The 18,992-nt window shown below is 53.6% G+C and overlaps 1 protein-coding gene across 3 annotated transcripts in view; it reads right to left on the bottom strand.

Moving 5' to 3' along the window:
• The window catches only part of COG7 (component of oligomeric golgi complex 7), a 63,627-nt gene that overhangs the window by 1,139 nt on the left and 43,496 nt on the right, over positions 1–18,992 (bottom strand). For 2 of the 3 annotated variants that reach the window (XM_081090212.1, XM_081090213.1), the window contains exons 11-16: positions 17,161–17,226; positions 12,460–12,646; positions 10,798–10,938; positions 5,213–5,296; positions 2,590–2,704; positions 1,125–1,268 (exon numbers count right to left, since the gene is read on the bottom strand). In XM_081090212.1, the coding sequence (XP_080946338.1) occupies positions 1,125–1,268; positions 2,590–2,704; positions 5,213–5,296; positions 10,798–10,938; positions 12,460–12,646; positions 17,161–17,226 (737 nt within the window). Of the gene's footprint in view, positions 1–1,124; positions 1,269–2,589; positions 2,705–3,978; positions 5,297–10,797; positions 10,939–12,459; positions 12,647–17,160; positions 17,227–18,992 lie in introns of all 3 variants that reach the window. The other variant, XR_013995949.1, reaches the window with a different exon arrangement.

The following is an 18,992-nucleotide window of genomic DNA, read 5'->3' as shown; positions in this document are numbered from 1 at the left end:
CCCCAGCACACGCCCCAGAACCAGCGCCAGGGCACAGGCACCGCCCACAGCCCACCTCCTAGCACTCGGGCCAGCGCGGATAGTACTCCACCCACATGGAAGGAGGATCACCAGGAGGGGAGCGTAACAGGGCGGGAAATAATGTGAACTGAAATCCAGGGCAACCCCAAGCTCAGCTCGCTCTCTACCCGCTGGTTCTCTGCTCGGTGCCCCTGCTGCATTGACGGGGCACCAAGGAGGCGCACGCGCCCGTGACATGGCAAGGCGCTGCCTCCCGCGGCGACTGCTGAGCTCACTGCCAAGGGCACAGCTCAGGGCCCAGGAGTCTGGGCTCCAGGCCGGGCTCCCCACCGGCTGCTCTGGGCCCAGGAGGAAGGCGTCACTTGTAGCTCTCCTTCAGCAAAACCAGAGGCTGGCTGGGACCTGTGCTCCTCAGGTCAGAGCCCTGCTGGGCCCCTGCCACCCTGGCCCTGAGCACCCCGGGCTGCCCCAGGCAAGCAGTGGAATGACACCAGGAGACTGGAGACACTCGCGTCGCCTGCCCACAGCACAAACCTCAGCACCACCTGCAAGACGGGCGCCAGCAGGAGCAGGTGGGCACATGCCTCTCTGCCCAGAGGCGGGCAGGGACTCTGGGACTCCAGGTGTCTCCATTACACAACTACCCTGAGCCTCCATTTCCCTATCAGCATGATGGGGGCGAGAGGGCCTCGAAGGGGAGTTTGAAGATTGCGTAAGGCAACGGGCGTGAGGGCTTGGCGCGGCACCTGGCAGCCTGGTGTGTAGTAAGAGCTTAACCAGTGCTAGTTTGAGGGAGTTCTATAAATGGGACAGAAGGCCGGGTGGGCGAGGCAGCAGCTCGCGGAAGCTGCCCTGGTGCCTCAGCCTCAGCCACCTGTCAGAATCCCTCCCACACTCCCCAAGTGCAGATGTCTGGGCTCCACCCAGGCTAAGTCAGAAGCCTTGGGGACGGGGCCTGGAGAAGCGACTGCATTTTTGAAAGCTTCAGGGCCACGTCGGGAGCGATGTCACGAGGAGACCTGGGAGGAGACGCCTGGAGGCTGGGGGCTGACCATTGCCGTGGGCCAGGGCTGTCCCTTCTCCCGCCCGGCTGGAGGACCCACCAATGTCAGTGGCCAGCTGCTTGGTGGAGTGCGGAGTGAGCTCGGGGATCTGGAGGATCACGTCACAGTAGGTCTGCATAGTGGCTCTGGCGATCGAGCCCAGCCAGTTGTCAGCCATGTTGTCCAGCTCGGGCAATTCATCCCCTGGAAAGGGAGAGAGAGAGTCACCAAACTCACCGAGCCTGCTCGGGAAAGACCCTCTGCAGCAGCTGTTACACCCACAACCGTGGCGCCCTCGGGCAATGCAGCCACAGGCAGGGCGAGTGTGGGCACTCCGCTTGCCACATGCACACCAGGAGGAGCAGCGAGCAGAGCACAGACGTGTGCTAAGCAGTGCCACCCACAGGGCACATGTGAGAGGGCGTGCCGGAAGCCAGTCCATCCTTGCTGCTTGACACAGTCGCTGCAGGGAAGAAACATCTGCACAGCATATGTTTCAAGGGACCTGGCGTATATGGCATACTGTTCTTAATATGTTTGCTCACCTTCTTGGCGCTATGTGTTTTAACCAAGGTCACCTCTCCGAGAAAGGTTGTTTCCCCAGGTAGGGATTTTTCCCTGAAGTTAGGGAGGGTAGTTAATCACTTTAACTACAAACAATCACCCTTAAGCTACATAATCTTTACTCCCTGGAATGGAGATAAGAAACTCCCTAACCTTTGAAATAGAAATTGACAGGATTAAAATCAACTGGTATAAATACAGATGTAACAAGACAATAAAACACAGAACTTGGCTGGAGATGCTGGCTACAGAACCTGGCTGGAGAACCTAGCAAGAGAACATGGCTGGAGATCCTGGATAGAACCAGGCAAGAGAACCCAACCATGCTGATCAACTGAACGCTGCCTCCGAGTCTTTCCTTCTTCGCCGACTCCGTCCACACCTTTGGGGACCCCTGGACCTGCTGGAGTTGGACCCCAACAAGGGCCCTGCTCACGAAGAAGCATGTGAACATGGGGATACAGACAGGCAGGGGAGGGCAGTGGGTTTCATCACCCCATCCCCATCACGTGCATGTGTGTGTGTGCGGGTGTCTGTGTGAAAATTTCTATGAAAAAATGTTCTCTAAATTTTTTAAACTTATAAGACATTTCAGATAACACAGAAGTAGAGTAAAAAGTAATAAATAAAAAAAAATTAAAAATTAAAAAAAAAAAAAAAAAAGCAAGCAGCTCCCCGTCCACTCCCCACTGACCCAGCACACACCCTGAGACCTGTTCCCACGGTTTCACATGCCTGTGTTTTCACATGCCTGTGCACGTATGCAAATACACAGGGTTGGTTTTTTCAAAACACAAGTGAAAGTCACTGTTATTTTGCATACCCCAATCTTTCTCAGTCACTGTTTGATCCTCAGAAACCATTTCAGCGGGACTGGGAGAGCTGTGTGGGATGCGGCCAGGGTGCCGAGTGGGCGTGTCCCCACACCCCAGGCCGCGCGCCCTGCCTGCAGGTGCCTCACCTTGCTCGGGAGGAAACGGCAGCTTTCCCGCGTGCAGCGCCAGCTCCAAGGCAGAGTCCTCCTGAGTCACAAACGGCTCCAGGTTCAGGGGAAGGGACATGATATACTGCCCGATCTGAAACAGAAGCACAGGTGACTTCAGGAGGCACACCTGTGTGAAGACACATGACGGACAGACAGATTGCTAGCCCTGGGCAGCCCAAGGCCAGTCCCCATGTGTGCTAACACTGCGCATGGCCACGCCAGGGCGGTGTGCATGCAGGGCCAACCGTCCTTCTCCCTGGGGGCTCAGTATTTCTGGAACACTCAGCACAAGCTCCCCTCCAATGAGGTAAGGGGCACCGAAGCACTTTGGACAACTTATAGCACTTGTGTCAACACCAGCAATAACTGCTCGCAGGCGAAAAGCCAGAAGGCACTACGTCCACAGCAATGGCCAGCAAACCCTGCCCCAGATCTGGACCACAGTCTCTGCCTTCTAGGCGATTTAAACAGGCGAAGGAAGTAATCTTTTGGGGGGTGGGGGGAAGTCATTTATGATTATCAATTAATTTGAAGGGAAAACTATATTGTCTTCATAATACAAACTCTAGGAAATAAAGAAAAAGCCTTATTGGCCAGTGGGGAACTGGAAAAGGTCAGGCTCTAAGACCTTCGGGACAAGCCATAAGAAACAGTGCCTGTCCGGTGCTCGTCAGGTCCACGTGGCTGTCACCGTGAATATACTCTAGACTAGACACCTGTTTCCATTACTACTCGGAACTGGTTTGTGTGTTAAGTATAACATAAGGTTGATTCCCAGGTTATGACAATATAATATTATATTTTAACATGGTCTGTGAGCCTATTGTTGCTTTTTTTGGCTCCATATTCATTCCAGACACTCGTCTCCACTGAGCGTTAACAGGAACTCTGAAAGCTAAGGTCTGAGGGCTCTGCACCTGGCCTCACACGCACCTACCCTGTGGCAGGTCCTCCTGAGGGCACGGCCTCCGGAAGTGAGCAGACTGCAAAATGTACCCGCCCAGGGACCACGTGCCGACTACACCGTCACCCCGACACCGCCCGTGGCTGGCTGAGTGTGGTTTTTCACAGGAACCGGACAAGTGGCCCCTTCACTCACTAAAAACAACCACTGTCATTTCTGCTTGAAAATCATAGCAGATCCCTTACTTTCCGCAAGGTCGCAGGGAGAGAAGGGTGCTGATTTCCAGGGCTCCGATTTCTCCCCTCAGCAAGCACTTAATTCCACTCAGCAAGCGCTTCCTGAACACCTACTGTGTGCACAGACCCCAGGTATATTCTGTACTTGGTACACCCTTCATTGGTAGCCACACCCTTGGCTAAATTCAGACCCAGTTTTGTTCAAAATAAAACAGCACATTGTACCTTGCACCGATGTCACCTTTAAGCTTTTCACAGCGTTTTCTCCTGTTTCACCCCTTTGGAATGCTCCCACAGTTCTGCATAGGTGAGGGCATTCACCAACGAGGCAGGTCCTTTGTTATAAAATGTCAATAATCTGGCATCTCAAACATTCATCCCTCGGCCGTGGGCTTGCTGTGGTTCTGAGACTCCCGAGTGCAGATTCCTCACAGGAGCTCTGTCCGCATTACCCCCGGAAACCCCTGTGGACAGGGAAGCTACCGCGGCACGAACTCGCAAGCACCGCTGATGCCTGTGAGGGCAGCTCAGCGCTCCGGGAGAACGATGGCCCGGGCAGCTGGCTCTGCCAGGGCCCTGGCTCCTTCACTTCTGGGACGAGGAGCTCACACTCACTGCGACGGCCGTGGCGAGGATGAAACTAACTGTGCGATACACGCACGAAGCACCTGGCGTCCTAACCCAGCTGCGTGGAGAAATGGCCTCCCGCCCCACTCCCGCCCGAGCCCCGCGCTGGCCGGACACGGCTGCCGCCGGCTGGCTGTGCACCCCCTCAAGCACCAATCCGCACCGAGCTGCAGTGCCTGCCTGAGGAGTGCTCCTTCCGCCCCGGGCCCAGCAGGAGGGCAAGGCCGGGCCTAGAAACGCATCCCAGCCTCCTTACTCCTCTACACCTTTGAGGTCAATTCCATAACCTCTAAAGTTGCTTTTAGCAACATGGTGTCCCATATTAATTTTTACTGTAATGCGTATGTCTTGATTCTGAAAATGAGATCGCTCCCACTGGTGTCACAGAGAGGAAATCGGGTAACACCCTGGAAAACAGGAGGACAATGGCTGCCACCCGGGACTCACCACTCCCAGTGGACAGAGAGTGGGATGCCATCCTCCCGCCAGTGGCGTCACCCACTCCAAAGGCACAGCCTCTACTTCAGCCTCTACTTTAAAGTCCAGTGTGTCTATAACAACAGTCATAGCTTATGTGGGGGAGGGGTCTAAAGTGAGAGCGTGGGGCTTCCCAAATCCAACCTTCCCACTGGACTCACTCTGCTGCCGCAGGTACTGACTCGCCTCCCATTAGGGAGGGGGAGGGGAGGCAGCGTGCCAGGTTCGGAAAGCAGCATGTTTCCCAGCTCATTTCCTTAAAGTCCTGGACAGGAATGGCCTAGAGAGAATGACAACCCAAGGGGAGGCCTGAAAGGCTGTGACCACCGCTGGGCGAAGCACAGGCAGCTCTTACGTTGCTGATGTACTCCAGGGGGGTGAGGCTGAAGGTGGGCAGGGCGTCCGTCAGGGTCTCTCCAATGCCCGCGGTGCTCCAGCTCTGGGGGGAGAGGAGGGTGAGTGTCAGCACAGGCAGCACCTGAGAGGGAGCGGGCCCCAGCGGGAAGGGCGCACTCCCACAGGCCTCACCTGCTCGGTGCTGGCAGACCAGGGGCTTCCCTTCTTTAAACCATGACCCTGAAGCCCGCACAGGCCTTCAGAGCTCATGCCTGCGGAGCCACACAAGAGGGCTCCCACCTCCTCCGCTGGATTATTCCGTGGGAGCCACGGCCTTACTTCTCCCTCCGAACGTGAAATGAGCTGGCTGCTTCTGCTCTGAGTTTCTCTACTGGGTGGGGGCAATAGGCACAAGTCGTGGGGCACAGGCAGCCTCACTCACTCCTGGGTCTCCAGCGCTCTGAAAAGGCTAGGACACCCCAAATCTGCCTCAGCACCCACAATTGGGGACGGAGGCTTGGGAAGCCCTTTCTGGCTGCAGGAATACCCACACCACACTGCTAAGTTGGAGCTACTGCTCTCATTGCCACCCGCCTTCTGGACCCAGTCCTCACCTGGCTCAGAACTCAGAGGGGAGGGGAGGCAAGCAGTCCCAATGCCCAGCTGCCATCCTCTACGTGAGCCCTGACTGGGCCGACCTCGGCACCGCACGTCCTCCTTCATCACTTAAAGTGGGGGTGTCTACAGTGTCACTGCGTGAGCCCCTCGCGTTTTCCATAGTTAGGCAAATCGCCGGCACACACATGGTTACAGAGCTCAGCTTGGCACACCCTCACACGTAAATCTCATTCCACCTGAGTCACCCTAAAGCCGGCCTGGAAAACAAGGCCGCTCTGGCTGACTCCTGGAGTGGCTCCCGAGGTCACGCTGCGGTTCTGCCACATGATGCCGATCCGGTGGCCTGATCCTTTAAGTAGCGTTCTGGGAAGGCAGTGACCACATCCACCCTGGCTTCCGCCCAAGCTCAGCCGCCGTCCTCCTGCGCTCTCCAGCACAGGGCCTGCCTAACTTTCTTCCCTCCAGACAAGTTCTCTTCCTCGCCCTGCCCTACCATTCTCTAAACTCTGTGTTCTTGCTTGAGAACCTCACTTTTCTTTCCAAATGTCCTCTTCTTTTCAGTTAACTCCCACCCCACTGAGAAGGAACACCCGATCACCCACAAGGACCAAGGCCTGTGACGTGCTAGGCTTTGCAGAGAGCAGACAAAGAAATCGCCCCACACGCATCCACTCGGGCTCCCTCTTCCGGAGGTCTCAGTGGCAGGTGCAATAAATGTTCAGAGCAGCGAGAGCTCAGAGCGACTGGAGAAGGGGCTGGCCACAGGATGCGCGAGGTGACGAGAGACGGCTAGCAGGAGAACGCCAGGCTAAGAGAAGGCTTTACCTTCGAGAAATACCTTGCAAAGGGAGGGGGGAGAGAAACAGAGAAAAATGGAGCTGGTAGACATGGAAGGGAACGCACCGAGCGAAAGAGGCGGGCCTGAGGTGGGGCGATGGAACGGGTGGCCAGGAGCTGGCCATGGTGAAGCAGGTGCTGAGGACATGGAGCTCACTGTCCTCTTCTCTATCTTTGCATATGTGTCAAAATTTCCATAATGAACACGTGTTTCAATAGACTATGATCCTGGCCCAAGTGCGCTCAGGAAGAGTTTTGGGCGGCGAGAGACCAAATTAGAGCAAAGCTTTATGAAAATTAATGCAGCAACGCTGAGGAGGACTGAGGGTGGGAGGCAGAGAGAAAGCTCAAGAAACAGCTGAGGCGATGAGAGCCTGGACCAGGGCAGTGGCCCTGGGAACAGATGGGAACCACACTTAAACAGAAGGACGACCCCGGCCAGTGTGCTCAGTGGTTAGAATGCAGGCCTGTGCACCAAAGGGTCAGAGTTCAATACCAGTCAAGGGCACATACCTGGGTTGCAGGTTTGTGCCCAGACCACTGTCAGGGTACCTGCGGCAGGCAACCAATCGGTGGGTCTTCTCACATCGATGTTTCTCTCTCTCTCTTACTCCTTCCCTCCCTTCCACTGTCTCTAAAAAAGCAGGCAGAGAAGGTGGGCTTGAAGAGGGCAACTGGGAAATGCTAGAAATTAGTTTTCAATTGTTCAAAATTTATTTAAAATTAGAGGCCCAGTGCACAAAATTTGTACGGGAGGGCGGAGGGGGAGGTGGAGGGATGTCCCTCAGCCCGCCCTGCACCCTCTCGCAATCCAGAACCCCTCAGACATCCCTCTCACAATCCGGGACCACTGGCTCCTAACTGCTCACCTGCCTGTCTGTCTCATCACCCCTAACCACTCGCCTGCCTGCCTCATCGCCCCTAACCCCTCTGCCTGCCTGCCTCATCGCCCCTAGCCCCTCTGCCTGCCTCATCACCCCTAACCACTCTGCTTGCCTGCCTCATCGCCCCTAACCCCTTTGCCTGCCTGCCTCATCGCCCCTAGCCTCTCTGCCTGCCTGCCTCATCGTCCCTAACCCCTCTGCCTGCCTGCCTCATCGCTCCTAGCCTCTCTGCCTGCCTGCCTCATCGCCCCTAACCCCTCTGCCTGCCTGCCTCATCGCCCCTAGCCCCTCTGCCTGCCTGCCTCATCGCCCCTAGCCCCTCTGCCTGCCTGCCTCATTGCCCCTAACCACTCTGCTTGCCTGCCTGATTGCCCCTAACTACTCGCCTGCCTGCCTGATCGCCCCTAACTGCTCACCTGCCTGCCTGATAGCCCCTAACCACCTCTGCCTCGGCCCCTGCCGCGGTGGCTTCGTCTGGAAGGACGTCCGGAATGACACCCGGAAGGTCATTCAGCTGTCTGGTCTAATTAACATATTACACTTTTATTATTATAGATTTCCTTCAAATGGGTTTTTCTATCCATCTGTTACCAGGTAACACAGCTAAACCTCAACAATCTATTTTGAAATGGAATAGAGTGTGGGTTTATATTCCTGTCATATGAAAGGGTGGTACAACTGACCAAACATTAAAAACAAACATTCAATGACCAGGGTTTAATTTTCAAATCCTTAAAACCAGAGTGTTTGCCTCTGTGCTGTGCTTCCGTGCTGGCAAAGGCGGAGAGGCCTGCCCCACGCCCACGCCAGGGGCGCTGTGCTGAGGCCCGCCGAAGGCCAGAGCCCAGCAGCCCAGAAGCATCCCCACAACGAGCTCAGGATGCAGGGGGAGGCGTGGAGAGCTGGGACGGAGAATGAGGATTTCAGAGCAGAGGTCAAGGTTTTTCAGCTGCAACCCAATAAAAATAACAACAGGAACCAAGCCTGGAGTAGGGGAGGGAGACAGAAGCTGTGAGGATGCTGACTCCTCGCCTCTCAGGGCAGGTGAACCTGTGTCAACCTCTGTCTAAACTGAAGTGTGAGCTCTGGCCAATGTGGCTCAGTTGGTTGGGCGTCACCCTGGGCCTCGAGAGGCTCCAGTTCGGTTCCTGGTCAGGGCACATGCCCGGGGTGTGCACTCATCTCCCGTCAGGGTGTGCATGGGAGGCAACTGATGGATAACTGATGGATGTTTCTCCCTCTCTCCCTCTCCCTTCTTCTCTCTCTCAAATCAATAAAAACACAGAATTAAATTAAATTAAATGGCAGCGTGATCAGCAAAGACAATGACTTTGATCTCTAATAGTTTCCATAATTTTTTTTTCCTTAACCTTGGAGAGATCTGGGAACTAATTTCTTTTTTCTTTTTTTTTTTGGTTAATCCTCACCCAAGGATGTTTTTTCCCACTGATTTTTAGAGGGGGTGAAAGGAGGGAGGAGGAGAGAGAGACATCAATGTGAGAGAGACATAGCAACTGGTTGCCTCCTGCATGTGCCCCTACGGTGTCTGGGGATGAACCCCACAACCCAAGTATGTGCCCCTGACCAGGACTCGAATCTGTGACCCTTCAGTGTACAGGCCGACCCTCTAACTACTGAGGATTCCGGCCAGGGCTTGGAACTACTTTCCTTTGCAATGAAAAAACTAGCAACTTGAGTTTAAACGTTCCTTTGGTTTCCTTTATCTTCTTTTTCTAGTTAAATTCAAATAAGATTTATATGGTATATGTTTTATTTTTTAACAACAGCCTGGCTGTCCAATTGCACTTCCTCCTGTAGTGCCGTGTAGCCTTCGACATGTGGGCAGACATGGAAAGAAGTCTGGGTGGACGAACAAATGTTCACACTGCTTATTTCTAGGTGTTGGGATTCTGCAGAGGTTTGCTTGTTCCTTCACACCTTCCTTTATTGCTTAATTTCTAAAAATAAATGTAGATATTTTTTTATTTTTTAAATTCTCATTCCTCTTAAAAAATGAGACGCACAGAAAGAAAGAAAACCACCCCTTGTGAAGCACCTACTCATTTCGCGGCCATTGTGCTCAATTCCATCATATACAAAATTTCCCTAATCCTCACTCATCTGCATGGTGAGAATGACTGGGTGTCCCCATTTACAGATGAGGAGATGAGGTCACGGAGGAAGTACCAGCCTCGGCCCCGTGACCCAAAGCCATGCACGGCACTGGTCACCGACATCACTCCCACTGCACTGAGACGGCACGGCTGTCTTCCACTCTCACCCTCGCCCCAACCATGCAAGAAATATACAGTCTGGCTAGAGTAGATCTCATGGCATTGCACAGACGAATCATTAAAAGAATCACAGAATTCCAGGGGAGGAAAGAACCCTGAAATCGTGTAGTTAAACCAGGTCGTTGTATAGATGGAGACTCTGAGATGCCGTGAGGGGCTGAGACTTGCCAAGGGCACAGTGAGCGCTTGCTGCCCGGCCTGTATGATTTCAGGGAGGCAGCAGGAAGCCAAGAACTTGTAATTATGTCAAACTCATTCTTGTTGCTTCCTAAAAGGAGCCCCTCGTTATTAAATCCCCATAATTGGACCTTTCCCAAAAAACTATTTTTTAAAAAAAAGCCAAATCCTAACAGAACTGAGGCGGCGGTGAGAGATGAACCAGGGGATGGTCCCAGGAATCCAAAAGGAAAGCCATGAGATCAGGACCGGAGACTGAGCCAGCAGAGAAAGAATGGCTGGTGGGCAATTCCTTGAGAAGGAATCAGGACAACCAGGAGAGAGAAGTGGGGGAGGGAGGACGGCCAAGGAGGAACGGCCTCCAGGGCAGAGCAGAGCCCTCCAGCCCCTCCAGCCCCCAGGTCCAATCTGGGGAGCAGTCTCCCGAGTGAAGTCCCAGAACCAACTCTCCCGAAAGGCCTGTGGCATGACGAAAACATCACAGGACACTCAGCTCCTCGACCTGCCCAGCCCAGCCCAGCCCAGCCCAGCCAGCGCCCGGGCTCCCTACTCCCCTGCGAGGGCACAGCCACGCTCCTGATGGCTGAAGCTAATCGAGCAAGAGCAATCATCCCAAGAAACGCCTGGAAATACAGCACCACAGGAACCGCAATTAAGATAAGGAATTCTTGGCAAGCAGGAGCTGCCTCTGAGCGGGGACTCCTTGCTCTGGGAGTCCACGCAGGCCCGTCCTGAAGCTTTGGGGGAGCAGGGAGAATGTTCCTGGGAAGGAGGCAGGGCGGTGGGAGACTCACTTCCATCTTGGGAATGAGCAGCAGCTGCTGTTTGATGCGCAGGAAAACCGAGTCGAAGGCCAGCTGGTGGGCCTGCTGGTTGAGCCGAGTCAGGGCCGCGCGGGAGGCAGACAGCAGGTTGTGGTTGCCGGACCCTTTCTCCTAAGATAAGAACATGCAAAAGGCCCTTGTTAGGCCGAGTCCAGCCCAGGCATTGGCTAGTTAGACATTCTGAAAAGCCACTGAGAGGAGAACAGTGAGGGGTGCTAGACAACAGGGGCTCCCAAAGCAGGACCCGGGGGCACAGGCCCATTGGAAGACACGGCTCCCCCCCAGAACTGCTGACTTGGAGTCAGCAGCCTGCAGGAGCCCAGCAATCATTTTTAAAATCACTTTTCCAGGTGATTCTGATGCAGCTGAGCTAACCCAGGTTCGTGGGTTGGCAGCTTAGGAGAAACTGACCTGACTGTCCCTCGGGGATAAAGGAACAGGGAAAACCCAATCAGAAGTGTCATGTATAGACCAGAGTGATGGACAAAGCCCTGACCCCCGCGAGGTCAGGTCAAGTACACTGGGCTGTAGGCCAGAGCGTGCACAGCCTGCGCAAGCCCCAGGAATTCCATCAGCCTGAGAGTGCAGAGATGGAAAATGGAACCTGAGTTTTGCTATTATAAATGAACTGATTACAAGAAACAGAAATAAATCAGATCAGCAATAAAGATAAGCGGAGCTGCTGTACCCTAACCGCAGAAGCACAGATGACTGACTTGCAGAACCGCTTGAACAAGGGTTTGTCACGCTCCAGTGCAGCCAGCCTGTGGGCCAGGGTGCAGGGTCCGGGAGCGGGGCGGGGAGGGCAACGGAAGCACCTGCAGTCTCCCCAGAGCCTGAGGCCCGTCAGGATATTCCAGATTGTGCTCGGTGCTACGCGAGCAATGTCTCCTCTGCCTCTTACCGAGAGATGAGCTTCAAACCAGACAGCGGATGCGGGGGGGGGGGGGGGGGGGGTGGAGGCGGGGGAGATGACGCTGGGAAGGATGCCTGTGGCCTTTTGGGAACTGGGGCTCATTCGCAGGAAGCTGTGCGACTCATTCCCTTTATTGGGAGGTCCTTCTATCCCTAAACCCAAGGGTTTAAGCTCAAAGTCAAGGGCAGCTTTGTGGTAGACACACTAAGACTCTGAAGGACCAGTGAGCAGGGCACTGCCCCAAGTCCTCATTTGCCTCCTGCAGGAACTTGCACCAAAGGAGGGAGTGGCCTGGTCCTCTCCACCCTCGCTCCTCTCTGGGCTGGGGTCCACCTTTCTGGTCTGCCCGCCGGCAGGCAGTACACACTGTGGCCCCCCCTCTGCCACTCCGTAAAAGGGGACCAGGGGCTGCTGAAGGTTTAACCCTGGAGGGAAGTACAGCAAGCTCATTTGGCCGCAGATCGAAGCCACACTCTCCAGCCTACCTCTGTCAGTACTAATGCTCCAGCCACCGACTCCTACATCTTTGTTGTAATTGGTTCCACCCCAGTCTGGTGCTTAGCCCCTCAAAGCCACGACATTAATGAGACAGAGAGGTGGCAGCAGGACATGCCACGGCTCCACGCCCACACGGGGCCAGAAAGCCAGGATCAGGGAAAGGTGAGTGACAATGGAACGCTTTCATGGGCAAGAATGCCATCGATCTGGTCTCATACCTTGAGGGTATATAGCATTTCCATTAAGCTGGCGTATTCGGCGGGGCTGTCCTTCTGGAGGTAATTATATTCCTGCCATGGGTTCTTGGCAGAGCTCTTCCTGTCCGTCAGGATGCTGTCGTGAACCGCGCTCAGGCTCCGGGGGCTGTAGGCGTCAGACAGGTACTTCCCGGCTGTGGACAGAATCCTGCAAGGGCAGTGGGGAGCATGACACCCAGGGCTTTGTCTGGAAGTGCCTTCTTGAAGCATTCATGCTGCTCCTTACTCCATCCCAGGATACCCGAGGCAGGTGGACTTAGGGTCCATTTTACAAGAAAATGAAGGCGTCCGTCCCCAGGGAGGAGTGAGCTGGTCCCAGGCACATAATAGACACCAGGTGATTCTCTTTGCTGATGAGCACTCACTCCTCAGGAAGATGCTGTCTTCCTAACAGGACAGGCAGCTACAGGGCCCGTCCCTCACTGCAATGGGGGCCCCGCACTTTCTGTGTGGGCCTTCCTTCCACATGCCCATCACTGGGTGGGCTAGTCAGAGCCCTGGGAGCAGCCAGCACCTCAGTTCCAGGGACACCGGGCAGAGCAGTGGGACAGCTGGTCCCAGAGAGCTGACAACAGACTGCACGCCCCCCATGCAGGACTAGCCGTCACTCAGTGTCAAAGTCACTGAAGTCTGCCTTTATGGTTAGGTGCTAGGGGGTCTCCTTGGAGAAGCTGGCCCTCCCCAACTTCTCGAAGAAAGGAAAGTGCCTCCAGGAGACTCTTGATGACCAACCCCAGTGCTGCGGGGAAGCTGGAGTTCTGTCTCCAACAGGATGACCTGCCCCGGGGATGCTGAAAAGCCTCGCCTTGGTTTTTCCTCAGCCCCTTTATCCTCCAGCCTACACACCTCAGTGGGGACTGAATGGTATGAACAAACGTAACCAGCGGAGCAAACGTCGCCAGACAGCCCCAACGTGGCTACTTCCCCGGCCCTCCCTGTCATTTCGTACGAAAAACACTGCTTTGGGCCTGCTGCTTTCAGGTTGCACTCAGCACTTTTTCCCCAACAAATAAATCCCGTGAGTTGCCAAGAAACAAGGGCCCGTACCTGCACACAAACGCTGGGACAGGCCCTCCTGAGGAGCCGCTGCCGCGGAGGGCGGCCATCGGCCCTGCGGCTTAGGCTCGCGGGTCCTCTATCTGCCAAGCTGTGGCCGGCCCTGCCGCTGCCCCACTCCCAAGTCGTCACTACTCCTCGCCTGAACCTCGGCAGCCTCCCTGCCACCAGTCCTTCCACACGCCACTTGCTCTGTCCTCCTGTGGGTTAACAGCATGAGCTTTCCAAAAGCCAGGCCTGGGCAGCCCTCAGTGCCCAGGACACACCTAAACATGCCGAGGCAGGGCACCCAGGCCCTCCATGGCCAGAGCCCTGGCAGCCCCTCGTCGTGCCACTCCAACCCCAACCCACCCCATGCTTCCCACACACATGCTGTGCTCACCGTCACCCCAAAACGCTGCCCTGCCCTGTGCACCTGGGGAACCCACTCCTCCTGCACACGCTGGCCCAGGGCCTTCTCTCTGCCACGTCTTTCCTGACACGCCTCCCAAGCCATTCAGCCTTCTGCTGCCTCAGCCCCTCGCCTCTCTCGTGGCATTTGTCATCTTGTCTCGTTTCTATCCCACTAGAAGGTGAGGCTGTGCTCCGGCTCGGAGTCCCTAGCACCTCGCATGGTCCCTGCACAGGCAGGTGCTCAGTAATTATCTCCTGAACGCCAGGCAGGCCCCGCGTGGTGACAGGAGGTGGGGGCTGCGTGCCTCGCCCTCCGCAGGACTGGCATCGGGGAGCTGGCCTCGCCTGCCACCAGGGTGAAGAGCAGCAGACGCAGTGGGAATGTTTCAAGGACTAGAGGTTACAGCTTAAAACGTCAGAATAGTGTGCTTTACAATAAAAACCAAGCCTAGTATTAAAAATGCTCAAATAATATCGCTCCAAGCCCCAGGAACTAAGGGCCCCCTGCCTGGCCTCTTCGTCCCCAGACACTAGGCAATCTCCATTAGGCCATGGTCCCCTGGCCTGGGTATTTACTAGCACTGTGAGCTCAACCACATGAAATGACACTGGACTTCCTCACTCATCAGAGAAAAGCTCTCTCCTAACGGCAGTGCCTCTGAGACACGTCCTGGGACTATGACTGAACACAGTCATTGCCCCTAAGCTCAGAGCTTAACGGGGGAGGCAAGCATGGGCCCATGTAGGACTCACATTTCAGTTCCATCTACTTCCTCGGTTCGCTTCCTTTTCATGAAAATTTGTTTCCCATCCCTCAGTCACGGCAACTTGGAAGTTTAGATTAGATTCCCCAAACCCTATTGTCCCACGGAACTACCTCACTAAAACCTGCCCCTGGTGAAAACACCACTGCTCAAAAGAAGCAGTGGGCACCATGCAGGGGCAGGCGGGCCTGGGCTGCCCTGCGTCAGAGAAACCCTCAGAGGATATGGAAGCCACCCAAGTGCCCGCCAAGAGATGAGCAGATAAAAAAAACTGTGGTACATGTATACAATGAAATATTACTCAGCCATTAAAAAGATGCAATCTTACCATCTGCAACATGGATGGACCTAGAAGGCATTACGCTAAGTGAAATCAGTCACAGAGACGGACAAATACCATAGATTTCACTCATACGTGGAATCTAAAGAAAATAAACAAAACAGAAACAGGCTCACAGATACAGTGAGCAAACTCACAAAGGGAGAGGATTTGGGGGGCTGGGTGATACAGAGGTGAAGGGACTAAGAAGTATAGATCGGTAGTTACAGATCAGTCATGGGATGTGAAGCACAGGATAGGAAATATAGTCAATAGTACTGTCATCACTATGCATGGTGCCCGTGGGGACTGGAAGTATCAGGGGGAAGACTTTGTAAAGTATGTGATTGTCTAGCCCAGCCGTGGGCAAACTACGGCCCGCGGGCCGGATCCGGCCCGTTTGAAATGAATAAAACTATTGAAAAAGAAGACCGTACCCTTTTATGTAATGATGTTTACTTTGAATTTATATTAGTTCACACAAACACTCCATCCATGCTTTTGTTCCGGCCCTCCGGTCCAGTTTAAGAACCCATTGTGGCTCTCGAGTCAAAAAGTTTGCCCACCCCTGGTCTAACCACTACGCTGTACACCTGAAACCAATACAAAGCAATACTGACTATAAACTGGAGTTGAAGGAAATCCCTCACTTGACACCCAACTTGGTCCTGCTGTCCCAACCCATAAATCACAAAAAGACCCCCTCCTGCAAGGAAGTGGCCTCTAGGCAGAGAGCCACGGCCATTCCTCCCCTGGCGTAACCAGGGTGCTTCCAGCGCCTGCCGCTGCCACCCAGGGGAGGGTCCTTGCTCCGAGTCTGAGTTCTTCGGGTGAGACTGGCAGGGAGGGAAGGTAAGCTGTGTGGGCGCTGCCCCACGCACGGCCTCCCTGACGGGAGCACAGGTGGTGACTCGCTCTCTTCCCTTTCCAGGCTCCGTGCTTCCAAAATGATGCCGGCTCTTACAGAGGCCCCCCGGGCACACCCAGTCTGTTCTCCGCTCTCTCACACCAAAGCTCGAGCCAGGCTTTCAAGCCCTCAGGCTCATCCTTTATCTATCATGGCCCCATCATCTTCCTAACCAGAACCTTCCCTATCCTTTAGAATGTACTATTCACCTTTATTAAAAAATTGAGGAGCCTGGCTGAGTGGCTCAGTTGGTTGGAGCATCTTCCCGTACACCAAGAGGCTGTGGATTCTATTCCTAGTAGGGGGCGTGCAGAAGGCAGCTATCAGTGATTCTCTCTCATCATTGATGTTTCTATCATTCTCTCCCTTGGGCAATAAAAACATATTTAAATATACATGCATGCATATAATCTCCTCAGGTGAGGATTAAAAAAGATTAAGGAAAGTGCGTGTTCTGATGTGGAGAGAGGAGTCCAAGGGCAGACACGAGTCCGTGAGAACAGGCAGCGCAAGAGTGATCGTCGGTCACGCACTCTGGATGGCTCAGCTGACGTCCAATTCAAACCACTGCCTCACAGTTGTATCACCTCAGACACAGTATTTCTGTAAGTAACTTCTTTTACCTACAAAGTTATTACCTGTGCCAAATTCTATGGAGCACGTGTGGGGGAGAATCAGCCTGAACAGTACACTAGGGCGACATAAGGCCCTGGCAAGTGTCAGAACAGAGAGAGGGCAAAGGGACTTCTCCTAGGCCAATCCCAGAAACCCTCCATGGAGATGCACCCCCTTGGGCAGCACAGAATCCTGCTGCAGCACCCAGAGGCAGGCTGGCTGGCTGAATTCTGATTTGGTAGGCTGACCCGGGGGCTCACCACCACCTATAAACACCATTTCTATGGGTAAATTCATGGTCAGTCCCAATAACTGACTTACAAACAAGCAGTGGAACCCAGCCCACTCCTCATATATGCTGAGACTTCCAAATTAAATCAAAACTATGCGACCACTGCCAAGAAGGCAGCCTTGGCCTTGGCCTTTCTGGGTGCTCAATAAATGTTTCATGATGACAACAATGACACCTTGTATCTGGGTACACACAGTCCTTGAACTCTGTGGCTTCAGATCTGACCATAAGCTGTCGCTGCTGTGTGCTGTGTGCTGTGTGCTGTGCCAAGCTCTTCCCAGAAAGAACCCAGGGTCTCGCCCCAGCTCTCGCCTACCTGTTTGCCAGCTGCTGCTCGAAGTCCCCGCACTGCCTCAAGAGCTCTCCGCAGGTGGCTATTATCCTACACAAAACAGAGAGCACTTGAAGTTCAAGTATCTGGAATGCCAACATTTACAGCACAAACACTGTCTCATTCATAACAATCCTAACTATTCACTCCTTTGGTGGAATGCTGGGTTCTGGGAAAGCAAGTTAACCATTTGACAGCCTACCCGAAAGCTGCATTAGTTGGTGATTAACACAAAAGGTAAATGACAGCCTCTTCTAATATCCTCACGTCACAGGCCTCTCTGCTAAGAGTCACAGTTCTATCCAATATGATCCCAAATAACTTTACATTTTCAACTACTCAGGGGCTTTTGGGCTTTGTCCTTGAGAAAATGGACTGAAAATACTCCGTATCTAAAATTTAAAATCCACAGTTCATTATTTAATGTTTGTTAGATGCCTGCCATTTGTCAGGCATAGAAAACTGTCTTGATACTAGAAAATTCTCTCTGATCACATGAAAGGCAGATGGAGAGTAATCCACTTGTTTCTCAGAGATAAGCCCGAATGATCATCAGATCTGTACTTAACAATCTTAATTTGCAAGTAATTTTATGCTAGGCTCCTGGGTCCTTCAACACCAAACTATAATGCAGGACAAATCCAAGGATTAAAAACATCTTAAGTCTAGTTAACTTTTAACTTTCTCTAAAAGTGCCTGTCATCACCAGGCTATCTAGGCATTCCATCATAAGAAGGGTTTCTGAGAAAGTGAACGACTCCACTTGCCTCAGGTACAACCTGTACACAACACTTTCTGGCATTCCCGGCCACACAGGTGACAGGTGTACCGGAGCATCTAGGGCACTAAATCTCATAAAAAACGTCAAGTCTAGTCGGAGCCCATGAGGGGATAATCCAAGCGGTGCTGGGAGGTCCTGTATCCAGTGACGGAGGGAGGCCTGGAGCTGCTCAGTGGGCGACTGCATAAGACCACGTGTCCCGGCACCCTGCACACACCACCTCGGCCACAGGTCAGGCAAGAAATGCAAGTGGGGAAAGAGCAGCATCTCTTTTCAGAATTTATATCCCAGAAGAATGATTTTAAGGCAAAGCAATTTCTAGATTGCTTTTTATCTCAACCTAACGGTATAGCTAGCAAGCCCCTGGCAATGGCAGAACCACAGCACAGCAGAGAACGTACGGCCGGTCTCACAGGGATTGTGGCTGCCAACCCCCATGGGTCCTGTCTTGGGACAATGTGGGCCTGGTGCTTCCAGAGGTTCCAATTTCTAAGTGCTGTGAGAAATCTAGGTTATGTTCAATCAGGTTTTTCATTTAAATGTTAGCAACGAATCCAATTCATTCTGTAATGCTGTGAACAAACCAAACATGTCCACAGGTCAGATCTGACCACAGGCCAGCCGTCTGCACCCTCTGGCTGGATGTATCAATGGCCAAACTAATCAGGCCGCTGGGGCAACAGGTGTCTACCCACTGCCCCACAGGCCACACCGGCTGTCTCAGGAGCTGGCTGCCACGACCGCTTGGGAGGGCCCGCTCAGGGCCAACGCAACCAGGCAGCACTGCCCGTCACCTGGCACCATGGCGCCCAGACCCAGCAACAGGAGCCAGCTGCGAGGCCTCTGCCACAGCGTAAGCTCTAAGCTCTTTCAGGTCTGTAAGAACTATAGGCTAAGGGGGAGAAAACCTTAAACCAAATGTACACATGTAAGTCATCATAAGAGATGAGGAGTTTATAAAGAACGTATAAAAGTATTTTTAAAGCAAGAGGAGTCTTTTTGGTGTTTGTCTAGTTGGGTTGGGTTTTTATTCATG

The sequence above is a fragment of the Myotis nattereri genome (genome assembly GCF_964212035.1).
Source record: "Myotis nattereri genome assembly, chromosome: 4".
NCBI lineage: Eukaryota > Metazoa > Chordata > Mammalia > Chiroptera > Vespertilionidae > Myotis > Myotis nattereri.
Note: the sequence above shows the minus strand (reverse complement) of the source record. Positions and strands in the feature narration are given on the sequence as shown.